General features: G+C 40.5%; 1 protein-coding gene across 4 annotated transcripts in view; it reads left to right on the forward strand.

Moving 5' to 3' along the window:
* The window catches only part of ntng1a (netrin g1a), a 90,806-nt gene that overhangs the window by 70,372 nt on the left and 1,660 nt on the right, over window positions 1-18,774 (forward strand). For 2 of the 4 annotated variants that reach the window (XM_010781257.1, XM_010781258.1), the window contains exons 5-7: window positions 6,025-6,051; window positions 9,611-9,655; window positions 14,514-14,648. In XM_010781257.1, coding sequence (XP_010779559.1) covers window positions 6,025-6,051; window positions 9,611-9,655; window positions 14,514-14,648 — 207 coding nt within the window. The remainder of the gene's footprint in view (window positions 1-6,024; window positions 6,052-9,610; window positions 9,656-14,513; window positions 14,649-18,774) is intronic. The other 2 variants (XM_010781260.1, XM_010781259.1) reach the window with 2 other exon arrangements.

Below are 18,774 nucleotides of genomic sequence, written 5' to 3' on the forward strand. Positions count from 1 at the left end.
GGGCAGTGACTGGTGGTCTTTGAAAAGTTGATTTAGAAAAGTAAAAAATATACCCTAATTTTGTTTGTACGTGAAAATCTTCAAATGCACTTTCAACTGGAGGACATGTTTGTGTCTGAATATTATGTGTAGTAACATAAAACATATTAGCTTAGCATGTTAGCTGCTGGATGTCAGTAGCAACTGTCTAATGTAGCTTCAACACAAAGTATAACTCAAGCTTGACTTACTTCAATGAAATCTATATCTTTGTTTTTCTTTCCTAATAAACTGAATGTACACTTTAAATAAAGGTACAACTAGGTTATCTTTAACAATGGGGTAACAGCTAGCCTAGATCAATCCGAAGGTTTGAAATAAATCTGCCTGCTAGCACCCCTAAAGCTTGCTAATTAACAACTTATGTATTGCTTGTCTAAAAGGCACACGTTGTGTTATCTTTTGGGGAATATGCGCTGGATTCATGTCTTTACTAAGTTTAGCATACAGAGTCCAGACTCCAAGAAGTCACCTCTGAAGTCTCTTTGCAGAACCAAGCTAATTATCTGCTGGCTGTAGCCGGATAAATCTATTTTCCTAAATGTTAGAATAATCTTTAAGGTATTATATTTTTAACAGACTAATAACAACTTTAATTTGCCATATATTAAAATATGTATGTATATGTATATTACCATTGCATTTTGACCTCACTTAGTATAAGTGTTTTTATTCACAAATGGAAACAATGATTACCATGCTCTGATACTCACACAAAAATGTACTGTTTTTGTGTAATAACTCTATTCAGAAAGTCATAACTTCAGAAAGTTTGAAGAGATGAAGCCTTTTTTTCTGTCTGCTGCTTGATAAAACGTATAGATCTCCTTGTCAGGACAGGATTAGGAGACACTTGTTCAGATTTAGTAGAAGCCAGCCTCACAGTTTGAGGATCTCCTTTGATCAAAGCATTTAAAAGCATGGACACGCTGTGGGTTTCACTGTAATGATTAATCCACTGCCTGAAGAGAAAAATCCACATGAGACTTTCACCATCTGAATAAAACCGGGCACTTCTCGGTCCCAGGTGAAAATGAAAAGAAGGCTTGTCATATCTGGACAAGGACAGTTATTATTAAAACAACAAATTCAATTTTAATGCTGTTGTTCTCTAACTAGTGTTCTTAATGCAGGGACATCAGATGCTACATTGTTATTTTGCCAGTCCTCCTGGGAGATGCTGATCATAGAAATGTGACCAAACACACATACACAAATATAGACCTGATTAAACCTTCCTCTTGTGTAAAGAAAGTAGGTTTCTATACATATTTCAATGATAAATCCAAATCCCAAAGGAACTAACAATGTTCTACATCGCATTGAAGAATAAATCTCATTATTTTGTGAATGAAGACACACAATGTTTACTGTATAGGAGCCTCTGAGACGTGATTGTTGAGCATAAATTATGTGGTTTACATAGTAAACCAACTCCAAAAATGAGTTGTTTAAATGTTTATTACAGGCGTAAATGGATTATTGAGCCCTGGTTAGCATTACTTACTAATGCATTGGTGTAATCACATTACTTTACTAATGAAGCGCTAATAAAGCACTCGTGTAATCACATTACACATGCCAGTATGTGCCAATACACTTGTTCCATTTATAAATTCAATTCAAAAGCAGTGGTTGATAAAAACATAAGGTAATCATTTTTAAATTGATCATTTCCGTTGCTTAGATGTAAAAAGGACAGACTGCTCTAAAAACAGTATTTTACTTACATTCATTTAATGCCACGTGTTTACAGATCTTCACACATAAACACATTTTCTGGGCTCACATAGCTTCACTCCCATCTTCTCCCCCTCTCGTGCAACATCACCCACTCATTTATGCCTCTTTCCTTTTTCCACAGCTATTTGAATTTCCTTTTTATCCCGTTTGCTTTTTTTTCTCCCTCATTGCCCGTTGTTTTGCATCCCCTCATTCTGTTGCTCTTCTGCCCTTCTTCCCCACCATCATCTCCTTCTTCTGCCTGCGCATATTCTTGCTCCATCTCTGGGTTTTGTTTCATGCTCACATTCTCTTTCTCTCTCTCTCCCACAACACCCCCAACCACCCCAGAGACCAAGCTTGTTTACTCTGTCTTTTCCACATCGCGGCTCTGTGCAGCTGTGACGGTAATCTTTCTTTCAAATATTTGTTTCTTCCAACTCCATTTTTTGTATACTTCCCCCGTAGCTACCACCACCACCTACGTACACCTCATTCCTTCCCTGAAATCTTAAACTGTTTCTTCCAACTTGGCTCCTTGGCTCTTTAAGACTTGCCACCTTCAATTCAGATCTACACACTGAAAGAGAGCGCGTTTAGCCGGGCACTCCTGAGTCCTGTGAGGCTGGCCGTAATTTGGCTCCTAAGGAATTCAATCAAGTTGCTCGCCGTTTGCTTTTGTTTTGGCAGCCTTTCCGCTGCTAACCAGTTAGCAATGGCTGTCACCACCACTAGGCTCTGTATAGCCAAAGAGCTCCACCTGATGATGGATTGCTATAAAATGATGGCAGCCAGGGAAAGTAATTACCAACTTTGCCTGCGGGGGAAATGTAGCAGTTAAGCCCCTTTTCAGAGTAGGTGGCACCAAGACAAACAGGTGAGACACATCGAAGGTCAAAGCAGAATGGATACTGACAGAAACAATGTAATGACACACACACAAACACTGCCACGCCAACAACTACTGTACATGTGGGTGAATAAATGACAGATTAGCTTGTTCAGCGAGGAAATAGGATGTATGCCTAAGATTTAGAGCCCATAGACCCATGAGAGTACATTTTATTATTGGTTTCTGACGATCCATTAGCACGGTTACAGTGGTGATCTTGGATGGATGACAACATAGCTGGAACTGCACCAGTGAAGGATGAACCTCCAACACACATTGTAACCATGGCTCTCTCATGTGAGACTTATTGTAAATCAGTTGATGGCCCACATGGCAAAGGCTCTCTTCTGTATTTTAATGCCCACATTTGTTCGTGTGTGTGTGTATTCTGTTGCCGAGCCCACATGCGAACAGATCATGTTCAGTGAATCACACACCCCGTCGCGTTCACCACCCAGCGGATCGCAACCATGATCCCTGCATAACTCCTAAAAATCAATGGAGGACACCGTCAACATAAGCAGCTCCTAATGCTCTTCCTGTGCGATAGGACCAAATTAGATTGCAGCCATGCCACGTAATGGCCAGGCCCGGGCAGGTGAAGGGGATTGGAAATGACGGTGATTGAAAATTAATCGAATGACCCGACATGGGATCCTGGACATCTGCTCGAACCCCACAGGTTGTTCATAAAGCGGCGAATAATTGCTCTGACAGTCCACTGGTGTTCCAAACCATGACCTGGAAGAAAAGGTTATTTGGCCCTGAACGAGACCAAATTACAAAGGGTCCTGATTTAGTAGTCATTTTGTCTGGATCGGATCACTTTTCTGACAATGGAGTGATACACAGTAAAATCCGGAGTGTTAATTCAACACTGAAATAAGGACCATATGTTCACTAGCTCTCAGTGTTCAAATTAACTCTTTAAGTGTTTATTTAACACGTAAGTGATCATTTAACACTTGAACCCCTCCCTTTAAGTCTTAATTTAACACTTAAAGAGTCAATTTTAACACTGCCAGTGAACATTTGGTGTTAAATGAACACTCCGGATTTGACTGTGTAGGCTCAACACTTATTTAGGAAAGGCAAACACGTTTACAATGCAGATGAATGTGTGTGAATATGTGTCTGTGTATCTGAAGAATGTTCTCTGTGCTCAAACTGTGAACTTACAGTTTGGTGACACACACTAATGGAAGTCACCTCTCTGCTGCTCCCTGGTTTTATATTTACATCCCTCTCAGGTTAATGTAATGGGTCCCCTGCCAGACTCGATGCAGGTAGCGCCTGTGTATTATTGCACTGAGTCAGCTTAATCAGACTCCTTTAGCAATGTGTTACCGTGTTTTTCTCGCTTTTCATAGTTCACTTAAAGAGCTGGAAAACTTGCAGTCTCACATGTTGGACTTTGTGAGAAACTTGATGATGTATAATTGGCTTGGCATATGCATACGTAGAGATTGCAGTAGCCTAGTTACGTTAGCATTGCTATGACCCTGTAAAATGGGTTTTGAATATGAACTTGATTGACGTACTTTATATCAAGACTGAGACTATACCTGCTCATACCAGACAAATTAAACGGTGCTTTGTGAGTTAGGCAATTGTCCTTGCCCTTGTCCTTCCTGGTTAGCATCTGCCCAGCCCCTTGAGGTTTGACCACTGATTCGCTCCTTCTCCATATGTCAGCAGAGGCCTCCTGCACTTCACAGCTTTCAGACAGGCCACAGATTTGGCTCCCTAAATACAGCTTGCAGGCAGAGATCAGAGGAAGAGTGATTGAATGACAGGAGTTTGATCAAAGTCCACAAACACAAAAACATGCACCTACGCAGGAAATACTCTCCTTCCCTCTGAGTACTTGGAGATATTTTGTGACGGCTACATTAGGCCCCCCCCAAACATCCCGCACAGATACCTCCCCGGCTTCCTCAGCAGAAGATGTGGTGGTAAGCGAGTAATTGGAGAGAAGTGAGGTAGAGAGGGAAAAAAAGCCTATTTATTTAGTTTCTTCCTCTTTAGTCGACGAGGGCGCATTTCTCCTCTTGCCCAGCATGCTTCCTCTTTTCATGGTGAGGGGGTTGTTTGTTTTTGTGGGCATGCTGCCTTATTGAGGGCAGGGAGGGCAAGTCCAAACAGATGATTAGAAAAAGTGGAGCTGGCATTGATCTCCTGAAAGCAAATTCCTCCCAAAACAAATGGCAACCAAGAAATATAAAGTAGTTACCTTCAAGCTTATAGACGCAGAGAAAAAAGGGACAAAACCAAGATGTCGGTCTAGATCATTAGCTTCGTACAAGGACTATTTTTGCCTTCTAGACATCTCAATTAAACTCAGATCTACGGCCAGCCAACGTCCTGGTGTGGGAGAGATCTGGTCACCATGGGGATGAGACAGACTTTATTATCTGCTCAGTGACAGTCTGGCACAAGGGATTGCTTGATGGAGGGATGGACAGGCAGGCAGCAGGATAAGACATGCTCTCCTACGGCAGGAATCAGACGCAGAATTTCCCAAATATGATATAATTTGACATGTTGCGTTTCTGTGTGCATCAGATTCCGTCTCATGTGTCTTTGGCGGCTCATGTTTTAAAGACAGTGTGCTGAGAAAGGGTCAACTTTTTAACTTCAAAATATATAAAATATCAAAGTCTGTCTGTGAGCTTGTGGGTTGTGCTGAAACAGTTTTTTTCAGTGATTTTGAAATATTTTCCGGTGTGTATCTTTTGCGGTACAAGAGTGCAGCAATGACCTTTCAAGGCAACAACAGGGAAATCAAAGCAGAAATAATGAAGGGAACCAGAAGAAACTAAAGAGATATTAACAACCCTCAAACCGTTCACACTCTGTCCCTATTGGCCGGAACAAACCTTGACAGGTGTGTAGTTGAGATCAAAACGAAGGCAAGAGTTCAAAGATGGATGGATGATGTCCCAAACAGAGCTACTGTGGCTCAGTGTCCGATCTATCAATCGAAGGGTCAGTGATTCAATCCCATTAATGTCATCAGGCAAAATGCTTAACCCTATATGCTCCTGCGGAATTGAAGTGTATGTTGCTTTGGATAACAGCACCTGCTAATAACATGTAATGTAAAGCAATGAAAGAGTAAAAAGTGAGGGAAGGGCCACTTTCTACCCCTGGCCTGATACTATTGTATATTAAGTCTTCAGTTTCATGTTATACTGCTCATCAAGATTTCATGTAATGAATCGGGCGTTGGGGTATGAACTTGATAAACAGAGAGGGAGGATGGCAAGACTAACAATACAATATACTACTAGGACGAACGTTAAAGTTATTGCCTTTAAAGACAATTAGATCTCAATTAACTTGTGTTTGTTTCTCTTTCTCTCTTTCAGGTATCCCTAATAACATTGGTCCAGTTAGTAAGTACAACTTACAAAATAACTATATGAATGCTTGATGCTTTGCTTTGCTTACTGTGCCACCCTTCACCATACATCCCTAAACTTGGTGCCAAATGTTCATTTCTGATTCCAATCTTCCTACAAAGGTTTGCTCAACAACTGTTGACAAACCTTGTTTTTTGGGAAGACAGATAAGCAATAGCTAGGGGCTATGTTCTCATGATGTAGGCATATTAATTTACCTTATCCAGACTCAACTCAACCAGATTACTCTTGCCTGGCTCTGCATGCAGAATGGCAGTTTTTTTCTCTTCTTCTCTCCCATGCATTATAAATAAATGGCATCTAGACTTTATTAAAGTGCCAAGACGTCTCTGGCAGTATAATGTCACAGGAGGTCATTTTAATATAAGCCGCAAGCGCCTGGGCTGGTATTATCTTCGTCAACCAGTAGCCCCTAAGGAGGGGAAGGAAGAAGAGAGGTGCCATGTCTCATGTTACCGCTGCCTGGAAGGCTGTGTGATACAGGAACCATGGGACTTTATTGAACAAGTCAAAGTGCATTCACAGCCTGGCTCAATTCTCTTTATCTTTTTTCTCATTGCCCTGTTCTTAGTGAATCTTCTCTGTTTCTAGCGCATTGATTAGTAAATTGCCCCCTCCATGTCTGATCCTGGACCTTCATAGTCTGGCTCGGGTTAAAGAGACATGCTTGTTTTTAATAAACTGGCCCCAATGATCAACTTGCCGGTCAAATGGTTATTAAGACAAGTCATCTACAGTATACTGTAGCTGCAATATTGTCGGCTCTGGCTAAATTGTACTTTAGAATACACTGGAATGAGGTAAAAGGACAATTATCTTATCGAAAGAAAACCAATTTACCTTTATTCGTATGAAAAGTCAACTGGTTTTAAAGTATATTTTGATATATATGCAAAAAAGTTGAAATAATATAAAGTCAAAATCCTTTTGGGCACATTACCGATACTCTATTAACAGCAATGCCTTATCCCTCCACTTCCCATCCAGATGAGAGCCATAGCTTGACATTCTGAGTAAACATTCATTCTTTTTTTCCTTGTTTTATAATGCGAGTTTCTACTTTGACCCAATATCTAGTTCATTCCCTCGTGTAACCAAGCCAAGCCAGGACACGATAAGGACACGCTTGTTTTCATCGTTTAACGGCTAAGATGATCACTGGGCAATTTTCCCAAACCTTGCTGTGTCAGACTCAGGCAGAAACAGAGTGTTCCCAGGTGGTTTTTAATCAGGCTTTAGATTGGAAGTGACCACTGGTTGTAAAGCCTGATGCTGTGTCATGAGTCAGAAATGGACATGTGACCAAGAGCACCAAACTACCCTCTCTAAACCTCCCCCTGCTTGCCTTCCTACCTCATCACATTAGAAATAATGTGTCCAACTAATGCACTGCCTGACGAGAGTTTAGCATGTGTGTGCATGCTCCTCGTATATACATGCTTACATAATCACGTCAGTCCTCTCTATCCCATCTAAATAGGCTGTCCTCAAATCCTTTACAGGGAGAGTGTGCATGCTGATAAGTGTATGGTTGTGTGTGTGTGTGTGTGTGTGTGTGTGTGTGTTTGTTTTTTGGGAAGGGGGTTGATGTAGAAAATACACAAACAAACGTCTTCACTTCTCATCCAGATTGCCCCTCAGGGATTTAGAGTTCTTCACACGAAAGGCTGTCTTGTCACTACAGCCTCCCAACGAACAAGAAAACTGAACACACTGAAGAGGATGAGGCTGTTTTAGATGCAACACAAACCAATTTTAGTTCTGCGTTCTTAATAAAGGAAGAATAAAGTGGACTTAAAAAGAATAGGAGGTCCATGAGGTTGTTAAATTGACTGAAAGCTAAACCATTGTGGAGAAAAAGAGAAAGCACAGCGTTGTTCATGCTTTAGTTTGAAGCCAATTGAATCCCTTATTGACTTTTCTCAATTCTATTTCAAGTTTATTAAGTCAGGCAGAATTTCCTAATGCGGACCATTAAAGTGAAATTAATATTTTAAAAAACAATCCTGTCGACGCAAGATTGCATTTCATTATGGGTATGGCATTGATTAAAATCCGTCACCAGTCATTTAGCTTGCCTAACCTGAATATTCCCCATAACGAAATAATGAATGGAACCCAGATGTGTATAACATCCAATCAATTGCCAACACAGAATAATTAAAAATGAACTTACTGTACCAATTAGAGGTTATAGATCCAGACAACGCAGTTTGCTCATGTGTGTTTTTTTAACAAGTCATTTTTATTCATTAGGAAACCGCTTCACCAGGAATAGAGGAACTAAATTCAGAACAAAAAATTAAGGGACATGACAATTTACAAGATATAAGACCTGAGTTTGAGTGGAGACGTGGTGGGCCCTTTTTCTTCAGCACTTTATTTTGTAAATCTGTCACTTTCAAAGAGCCTCTCATCGAGTGTCTCAAGTGTCTTCAACCCACTGGAGGTGTGGCAGTCATCACTAATTCCACAATACCCCAGCAGGATCCATTGTAAAACGTTTTTGAGGGAGATAAAACAAATAGAATAAAAGGATGAAACTGGAGGAACTGCATGATAGTCTTTCGTTCGTGCAGTTTTAAAAATCAATGATTTATGTTGTAAAAGTGATTGTCACAGTGTGCAGACATGCCAAGCTCAAACCTAATATGTTATTTAATTCCAATGCAGTGGAATAAAAAAATCTTTGAATCAATAATTCCATGGGAGAAAGTCATTTTTTTAATGATCCGGCCTGAACAGAAGTCTCGTATCAGATTCACCCTTAGTTAGGCCAATAGGCTCCATGCCAAGACGCCACTGGATGTTAATTACCCAAGATTGCATGATTCATGAGTCAATAGCAAAAGGACAGAAAGATCAAGTGAAGAGATAAGGGGCACAATCAGGAAACGTATCCGTATTCCTCCCTTTGCTTGAGTCCTCTCCATTTCCAACCAATGTATTTCCCTGACACGGAAATACGGACGTGTATGTAATTATTCGGTTATGCTACCCACAGCAGTCCCTCATTCCAAGTCCCAAACACCTGCCATTATTTATTCATTGTTATTCCTCCACCAGAAATACACTGTAATTAGATATTGATTATATAGTCGATGTGATGAATTAAACAAAATGCCCCCTAACTTCTTGATTTGCTATACATAGTTTAGATTCGCTTGCATAAATCATGACTTAAATACAAAATGAAAGATTTTTTTCTTCAGTTTTTTACTCATCATTGCCATTTGCCATAAACACACAAACAGACAGCAAGCCAATGGAAGTCACACAAATTACATACAACGTCTCTCCAATGTCCTCAATGGGTCTTTGGATGCATTCCCTTTGCTCGTCCATGTCAGCCCTGCCCAACTGTTTTTGCTGTTTCCTGATTTACAGATTCAAGTCATGCAAGACATGTCCATGTCTCCAGTTCTGTGTGTACACCACCACCACCTAGTCCCCCACCCCCCTTTAGACTATATGTAAATTGCATCACATAAGTGCACATGAATAACTCCTGGTTTCTCTCAATTGCACGCAGTTCGGCCGAATGTGTCATCCCTAGGTGTCGCTAACCGAAAAGAAGGTAGGCATTTAAGAATACGCAACAACAATTTTTTTTTTCACAGATTCATTTATATCTGGGTTTTTGCTAAAAGCACTCTTTTGTAGCTATTAGTATTTGTATATGAGCACGAGTATCTTTCCCTTTTCCAATCTTAGCTATTTTTATGACAAACTAAAAAGAACATCCTCCGCTTGCTATTCTTTCTCCGGATTAAGGTTCAGGCTCCTTCAGTGGAGCACTCGACATGCTGCAGGGCCGTACATTATCCTCTCAATGTGTGCACTGTATGTTTATACATACACCCTCGATTTTAATTAGGTGCAGAGCTTCCAGAGATTCCCATCTTAGCGTAACAGGGGGGGAAAAGCAGGAGAGGTTCCGCTGTGTTTTTTATACAGATTGATGTTAGGCTCATCTCAGCCTAATCCATCGTGCAGATGTGATGTGCAGTCACCTCGCAAACAACAAGCACACGACCACTGAGCACTGTGTTTCCATGACTGCAGCCAAGCACACTCACTGTATGTTAGGGGCTTATGTCACCTAATACAATAGCAGAGGCTGGGCGTATTCATTATTTTCCCACTGTTTGTTTTATGACCGTAAAGAATTTTGAGGGATTGATGTGTTCACTGCTAGCCAGTTTCCTTGCCTACGCTCCTGTGCACAAATTTATAGGGCGAAAATTCTTGGATGGCCTCCATCGAGGTGGAGAGTAGTTTGTCAGTGGACCGTTTCTGTACGGGGAAACACACATAGAGGCTTCTGAATTATACAAAGCACTTGTTAATGAAATGAAGCATAAAAGAGGGACCATAATTTTTGAATTCTTCTGCATCTAAAGCATTTGTAACAGATGCTGCTACATGCAGCCAACTTCACTTGGCAATGTCACTCCTTATTTCCCAATGCCATCATTCATCATTATTGCGCCTGTTTATTTATCTTTTTACAGTTACAGTTTTATTAAGCATTATGCTCAGTAATTCTCTGACATTACATGTTTTGTTTGATGCAATATCATGATTTTTTTTGTTTCTTCTTTTAATTTGTCTAGTAGCTCCTCAGGTTGCATTATCCACTGCCCCTTCTGTCCACGTTGCAAACAGCAAGCGAGGTAGGAGCTGGAATTCATACGTTGCCCCTCAGATGACCCCCTGAGCCCCTCACTGTTTAACTGATGTTTCTGTTTTACTGTAAGCCCCCTAACCCCTGTAGCACTAACCCAATGCTAGAAGCCTGTGTATCCATATCTGGAGCTCAGTTCTGGACCGATGGTCTTCCCTGCTCAGGGCCCATTGAGGGTTCATTCATCTATGGAATCGTTTCTAAGCACTATAAAAGTCCCTTGGAATAATATCTCTTTCAGTTCAAACAAAGTGGGTGCTGGAGACTAGAACTATTTTTGGTGAATGTGTTTCCAAGAATCAAGACTTTTTATTCCTCATTCGTGCATGATTTATGACCTTAGCCTATTTCTGGAAAGGAGAGATTATTTGTCTTCTGAGAGTATGTCTGCGAGAGTGAGGCGTCTAATGTAGAAGATTTAAGCTCACAATTGGACAAGAGTTTCTGCTTTAGGTGAAATGTAGAGTGGGCTAGACTTCATTTTCAAGCCTATTCAGGTTGTTAGCATCCGGACAGAGAGACCTGACCTCAATACAGATCCTTAATAACCACAATCCTTTGGACGAAAGCCCCATCCGCCACCACCCTGTTCTGGATCCGCAGGCATTCTGTCTGCCAGTGAGGCTTAAGGTCACATCTGTCTCTGCTGTGACACGTGGTGTCAGTGGTCACTCAGTGTGGGAGAATGATGTTTAATCGGAGAGTGGCGAGCTGGGGCTGCTGCACCCCTCAGGGTGGGCTGCCAGGAACTATCATAGAATGCAGCATGAGGTTTTACAGTCCAGCGACAACTCCATACATCTAATTCAGCATGACATAACCCTGCATAGCAGACACTCTCTGCCAGTGCAACTCAGCATATGCTCACTTTCCTTATTGACTGCTTTCGGTTGTAATAAGCCTTTAAATACAACTATCTAACCGTTTAAAAAAAAAAAATGGGGGATAAATTAAGAGTTTTTAAAAAATCAACGTCATTCATTTCATTACAGAGGGGTGTGAAATGAAGTATCTTTGAACGTTTCATCCTGTTACCTCAAACCATATTGTCCATGACAGTCAAGAGATCAATTAGAGAATTATTCTAAAACTCCCCAATACCATTCCCTGAGTTGAAAGATCCATTTCATTCATGTTCTGACCTGCCTTACGCTTCCGTTGTTGTTTCCAATGTGACCGTGTCTGTGTGTCATCATTTTGCAGCCTCTCTTGCCTTGTGTCGTGGTGTGCTTGAAGTGATGTGACCTCTTGGAGTCCAACTAACGCCGTGCTTATTTTGTGTGATGTCTTCTTACTCTGGCTGTGTCCATGTCAGACTAATCATTAGTTACCATCCCTTTCATCATTTTCCCAACATCTCTTTCCTCACGCCCAAGTCTCCATTTTTAACCTTGCATGCCATGGTGCCTAAATTCGTGCTAACACAGCCGCCGTAGCACTCGCAGCAAGATCAACAATGCCAACACTCCCTACCGCGTCTCTCTCTTCCTTTTTCTCTCTTTCTCCCTTCTCTTCCCCTCACACTCTCTTTGCAAGACTGTGAATGCTTCGGCCACTCCAACCGATGCAGCTACATCGAGCTGCTAAACACCGTCATTTGCGTGAGCTGTAAGCACAACACTAGGGGCCAGCACTGCCAGCTGTGCAAGCTGGGCTACTACCGCAATACCTCAGCAGAACTGGACGATGAAAATGTGTGCATAGGTTAGTCGCCCACCGGCCCCTTTCATCGCCACCCTGCTTTCACACAAACTGTTCTCGCCTCACCTGTTACCAGAGAAAGTGTCATCTTTCATCCCCCACCGCTTCATCATCACTGACTACACCCTCCTGCCTCCATGTTTTTCCGTGGTCTTCACATATTCCTGTATTGCTTCTTCTACTCTCACACAATTTGCAGGACTTATAATTCAGCTTTAGTCAGACACACACGGTTTTAATAACTGTAGAATGATTGGTGAGTGCTACAGTACCAGGGTTAGCTAGCTAGCTGTATTTATTATTTGAATTATATCATATTTATTTAATAGCTCATTGTCTGTACTTAGCGACCAAAAATAGCAAAGCATTAATAGCTAGCATAATCAGATTTGCAGGTACATATAAAAGAATAAATCTTAATGCACAACCTAATGGAAACACCTCAGACAGTCTAATGTCTATACGAGTAACATGGAGCTAGCCGCATGTTAGCATAGCTAGCTGTTTCCTATTGTTATCTATCGTTATGCTAATATTCCCTCAAATGTATAAGTAGATCATTCATGAAATGGGGACATGTCATTATACTATAAGCTTGTAACCTAATGCTTGTCTAACACCTTAAATATAGAATTACAGATTACTACTATTCAATTTAAGATGACTTGTCTGTGAAGACATTGTCATCTTAAAGATTTTAGAATTAAAAGGCCATTTTCATCTGGTGTTTCTGTTATTTTGTCCATTACCTTTACACAGGAATTCACGCACTGCATCATCGGTTTTTTGTACATGTAAAAATGTGTGGAAAATTACATTTCACATAGTTCCTAAGGCAGTAGGCCTACTTTGGTTCCCTATTGGATTCTTTAGATAGCGCGCAGAGTGTGAGTTCTTGGTACCCAGTGCCAGGTGCACTTGTGAGTCCTGAGGGGGGAGTCTGACAAGTAACAAGACTTCTTAGAGAAATGTCGCGAGGAAGCCACACCGCCAGTCAGAGGTGCCACACAAGTGCATATGTCATATAGGCCTACATGAAATGGCCTCAAGAGTAGCAGCTGAATCCCGTCACAAGGCGTTAAGAGTCACCAAGGCGTTACTTTTTGCAAACTTGACCTCACCCTGCCTCCCTCCCACTGACCCCCCTGTTTGTCACTTGCCGTCACCTCTCTCCTCTCGCCTGACCCTCGGAAGTCACTCGGGTGCAGCCACGTGCAGCCAGCGGGCCACAGAAGGTGCCATGTGACGGCCAGGACTGTCAGAGAAGGTGTCACTTTGAATGCATAGTCGCTGTTGAAAGCACCATGTCAGTTGAGCGTAGGGCAGCAGAGACATGAGAGGTGGGTTTTTTGTGTCTAATTGTGGCTGATTACCATTCTCTTATGTAAACAACAAATAGGCATTTGAAGATAATGCCAAATTCTTAGACAATGTTACATTTATTTGTTAATAAGGAATAGTTAGAACATATTACAACAATGCCCATTTCAATGTGCTTTACTCTCATTCCTCTGAAACATGAACATTCACTCTTTGTCTGTCTGTGTTGCCAATATCCACCTGGTAACTATTCATCACATGTTCCTGTCTCCTCTTTTCATCTTCTCCTAATATCTATCTCCTCTGTACCTGTATGAATGAATACTATTTTGGAAAAGCATGTGCAGATTAGCTCACCTTGTTCATCTTATATCAAAGCTACTGATAATGCTTTGCATATTTGGCTCATTGCACGTTGTATAGCTATATACTGTAACAGTAACGTTATTTTTATTAAATGACAAATATGCTGTAATGAATAGAAAGTTTTCATGAACCTAGCATCATTCACTCTTTTCTCATTCCGTCTTCATAACAGTTGAAATGGTAGCATTTTATTCTGTATGAGTCAGATTTTATTCTGTAATAATCAGACTCTATGTTGTAATAATGACCTTATTATTGAACTTAAGGACGGTGGTCCACGCTGTGAAAATCCTAGACGTGTAGCAGGAAGTCAAAGCCACCCTGTTTCCAGCCTTTGTTTGTGTGTGTCTTGTTTTTCCAGAGTGTAATTGTAATCCCTTTGGCTCAGTCAATGATCGCTGTAATGGCACAGGATTTTGTATATGTAAGGAGGGCACTACAGGGCCTAAGTGTCAGCAGTGTCTACCTGGCTATTTGTGGGACGATGGCTGCAAATGTAAGTAAAACCACAACCCTCCTCACGCAGCTCCTGGCTATTCTCCTCCTCAGCTCTGTCTCTCTTTACTGTCCCTCTGATTCCTTCTCTCTCTGTTTGATTCCTGAGCTCTGGCTGGAAGAATGTGCTGCATATGCGCAGGACTGCCCGGCTGCCCTGACAAATACAGACCCATAACATGAGCTAACCCAATTTACTAAGCCCTTTACTAAACCTGCAACTCACACTTGCTGCAGCTGTGTAACAATGTAAGGTGTCCTCTATGGCTCCGATAGGAACAGAGCAATGGCATGGCAGGATGCATGATGCTCCGTAACTCAGTTATCCAGCCATGTCGCACACCAACAAACAACAGCTGAGTCAATATTGACTGCTTGACATGCTGCCTGTGATCTGTTTGAGTAGCCATCACACCCCTCGCCAATCCACACCAGCACAATGCCATCCAACACTAACATTTTTCAAAGGAGAATGCAGGTCATTTTCAGTTCCAGCTCATTTATTATTATCTACCATTTACATTTCCCCAGACCATTTTACAATGCATGCCCTGTGAAGTCATTTGTCCTCAAATGTCACCCATTTTTCTACAGGAGGTAGCCATAAGAAAGTACACACCTTAGGAGGAAGGATTCAAACTCTTTGATAATGAAAGAAACAACTTTAATTTACAAAATACCCATTGACAAACACTGTTTATACTTCATAAAGTACTAATGGAAAGAGCACAGATGATTTGGCCCCTCTGGAACTGTGCCGGTTAATACATTCACATAACATAGTGTCATAATTGCTGCTAATTAGCATTTCATCAACCATGACCTACCTTTGCATCACTGTGATCAATTTACTTCAGAATGATTTAACTTTCCCAGAAGGTGATGACATCTATTTGCCTTCCTCCTGTAGCTCAACATTAATCTTTGTCCTAACTAACAAAGGCGTCCTAAATAAGGCGACTCAACATTGTCAGGTTTCCTGTTTTGTGGAATTAAATTCTACTCGTGACCTCTACTTCTTCCTCCTATGGATGAAGCAAGTGTAATATTGCCATGAAGAATTAGGGAAAAATGTTGTCTTCTTCCTATGACGTATTTTTTCAGTCACAAACCATGAAGTATTTCCTGATCCAATCAGGATGTGAATAGGTCTAGTCATACAGTAGTTTATAGAGGCAGCACATGCAGCTTGACACTAACATGTTGGAAATAATATGATTACGGTACTACTTGCCTTTGTTAGTCTTTGTTGGCCTTTGTTAGTCTGAGAAATGTAAAAAGAATGTGTCAGGTGCAGATGAAAATGTGTGAAATGAATAATTTGTTAATTATAGCTGTTTTTGACACAGCTGGGTGTTCATTAAATTGCACTGTGTTTGACTAATAGATTCAGCGTTTAAGTGTGAATACGCACTGTCAGCACACAGAACTGTTTCTACACAAAAGGTAGAGGTTAAGGCATATGTCACATTTCATCATATGATAAAAGTGGAATCCTGAGAATGCTGAGCTGCACAACAGCAGTCATTACATGTTGGTGTCGTAGTAACAAGACAGGTAAAAAAAGACAGGGCCGATTCATACAGATGGGAAGTCTGAATGGATCAGAAGTTTTATTTGTCAGATAGGCTGTGAAACAGTTATCAGGAAATCAAACAAACACTATTGTCTGAAGGTGTTCTCAAAACGCCAATGCCAACGTTTATTCTTACTTAAGATGAGACCAACTTGAAATATATATTTTGAATAAATGTTCTTCTATAGTGTCCACTCCAACTATTCTCAAATTATTTTTCATTCAGTTTTAACTTTATTGTCAATTCCTCTATTTGTGTTACACAGACAGGGGGATCAAAATGATATTTCTCACCATCCCAGAGAATAATGAAATATATTGATGTAACAAAAGTGCTCAATAATTGTAATTCAAGGGACAAAGACACATGTCAAAAATTATTTAACATCGTATATGAAATGTATTAAACGGGAAGAACATATATGTAATGTTTATATTGATTATAGTTACAAATATCCAAAATAACAGTAAGTTCAACTGAGTAAATATAACTACCCAGTCCTACCACATCCATTGTTGTTATCCATGTAGTTTTTATAAATAAATCTCTTACTGCTCTGGCAATAATATATATATATGAACAATAAGCCTGTTCTTCACTGCAATTATAAAACAATTTTTTTTTATTGAAAATCATATTTTCTGTAGAACATTTAAACTAGAAAACCCTGAAAACAATGCCCGTCCAAGGAGCTTATCTTTGCTTGAGTTACCTCTCGACTGTAAAAGAAAAAACTTTTTTCAGTTTTTACCTCTCCTTGCTTCTTTATAGACAATATTCTATCTGCATGCAAACTGAAGAATGCAATTAAATCTCAAATCTCTCATCAAACACCTCCCAGTCGCAGACAGGCACACCTAGTTCAGCGGTCCTCTCTCTAAATATTATCACTCATATCAAAAGCAAACGCTACAAATCTCATCATTTACTGCCTGTGCTGGCTCTGTTTACACGCCGAGAAATGGTTCATTTGAGAGAATGAAATAAGGTGTTCTCAAAAGAATTCATCTCAACACAATGCTCCACTAGAATCTTGAGTTTAACCATAATGCCCTTTGCTCTCCCCCATAGTGTCACAGTACCTTTAATCTCATTGACCCTGTTATACATCTTTGATAAACTTGCTACTGATGTTTTTTAAAATCTATACCTCTGTTTTTTTTGGACTTCAGCGATGCTTAGTTGGCAGTAAATGAAGCGCTTTGTCTGCAGGGGTCGGCCATTACCTGAGCTTTACTTTGAAGTCAAGTGGACGTGCTATAAAGTGTTGAGCACCATGCATAATTAATATTTAAAGTAGGAGCTCAACTTAAAATAAAAATACGCTCTCAATACCTACATGTAAACAAAATGCAAGCTAGTAGGGGCTGCTTCCCCTCATTAGAAACTGCTGAAGGCCACTAGAAAATAATCCCATTTTTGTTTCTGAATAGCACCACTCTGTCTTTCCCCTTGAAAATAAATAATCAATTTCTCCCACTTTATCTCTTGCTGTATTTGGGCTTAGCCTACTTTCTGGAAGACAGTGAACCAGTTTTAAATTGAGGCTAAATGCGACCTGGGGAAAGTATCTTTGCTGTTGGAAGCTATTAGTACTCCGTCATTCCCACAACATAAAGCAGCTATTCTTAGCCCACTTTTATTTGATCTGCTTTTTATATTCACTCACAATATTGTTTAACCCTGAAATCATGTTGTCTGTTGACTTTTTATTAATAGGTGGATTTATCAAGTTGAGATTGCTGCTAAAAGTAGTTGGCAGCTGAAATAACACAATTAACCTTCTTGATTTGGAGATGAATAGCCTATAGCATAACTAATATGGAATTACTTTATTCTGTTTGTACCCAACAGTGTGGGCTATTATCATTGCTAAAAGCTAATAATCAGCTGTTAGACGAGTCAGTGCTATTTGTCGTCCCAGTAAATAATGCAATCCTTAATATGGTGGGAAATTAACGTTGACGTGTTCATCAAACTAATTTGTGTAAGGTTTGCATGCACAATGATGTCATGCACTTCATTTCAAGTGTTGTGTAATACATTTAAAGCAAAAAAGTAATGCAAACCACTTTGAACATCTTTAGCAAGCACAATCATAGAAGCAGGAGGGATAAGATAGACCGGGTAAGAGTAGTTCTGATTAAAGGAGCACTTCTGATCATATCAAGACCACTTGGGGAAAATCACCGGTCTTGAATTTATAAATTGCTCCTCCTTGTCGTCTTGAAGGAGACATTTCTGTTGCCATGTTAAGCTGCCTCGTTACGAGGAGAAAAAACCGACTTCCGAAGAAGGAAACAGAGGTTGCAGTTTTATATATTGACGTATTACTTTAGTTTCTGCTGAGTGGCTCAATTGGTCTTGAAATTGATATGTAATTGGGAGACAAAGACAGAGTTCAGGTGTGTGTTTTGGACCGAGGTGTGCATGGTGTTGAGCAGTGACCTGAAACTAAACTCACAGAGCCAAACTGCAGCTCCCTCTCTCCGGCGCTTAGACAAACAGGATTGGTGGAGTCAATGTTTCTTAACAAGCCCCCCCCCCCCC

The sequence above is a fragment of the Notothenia coriiceps genome, unplaced genomic scaffold (assembly GCF_000735185.1).
Source record: "Notothenia coriiceps isolate Sejong01 unplaced genomic scaffold, NC01 NC01_scaffold00022930, whole genome shotgun sequence".
NCBI classification, from domain to species: Eukaryota; Metazoa; Chordata; class Actinopteri; order Perciformes; family Nototheniidae; genus Notothenia; species Notothenia coriiceps.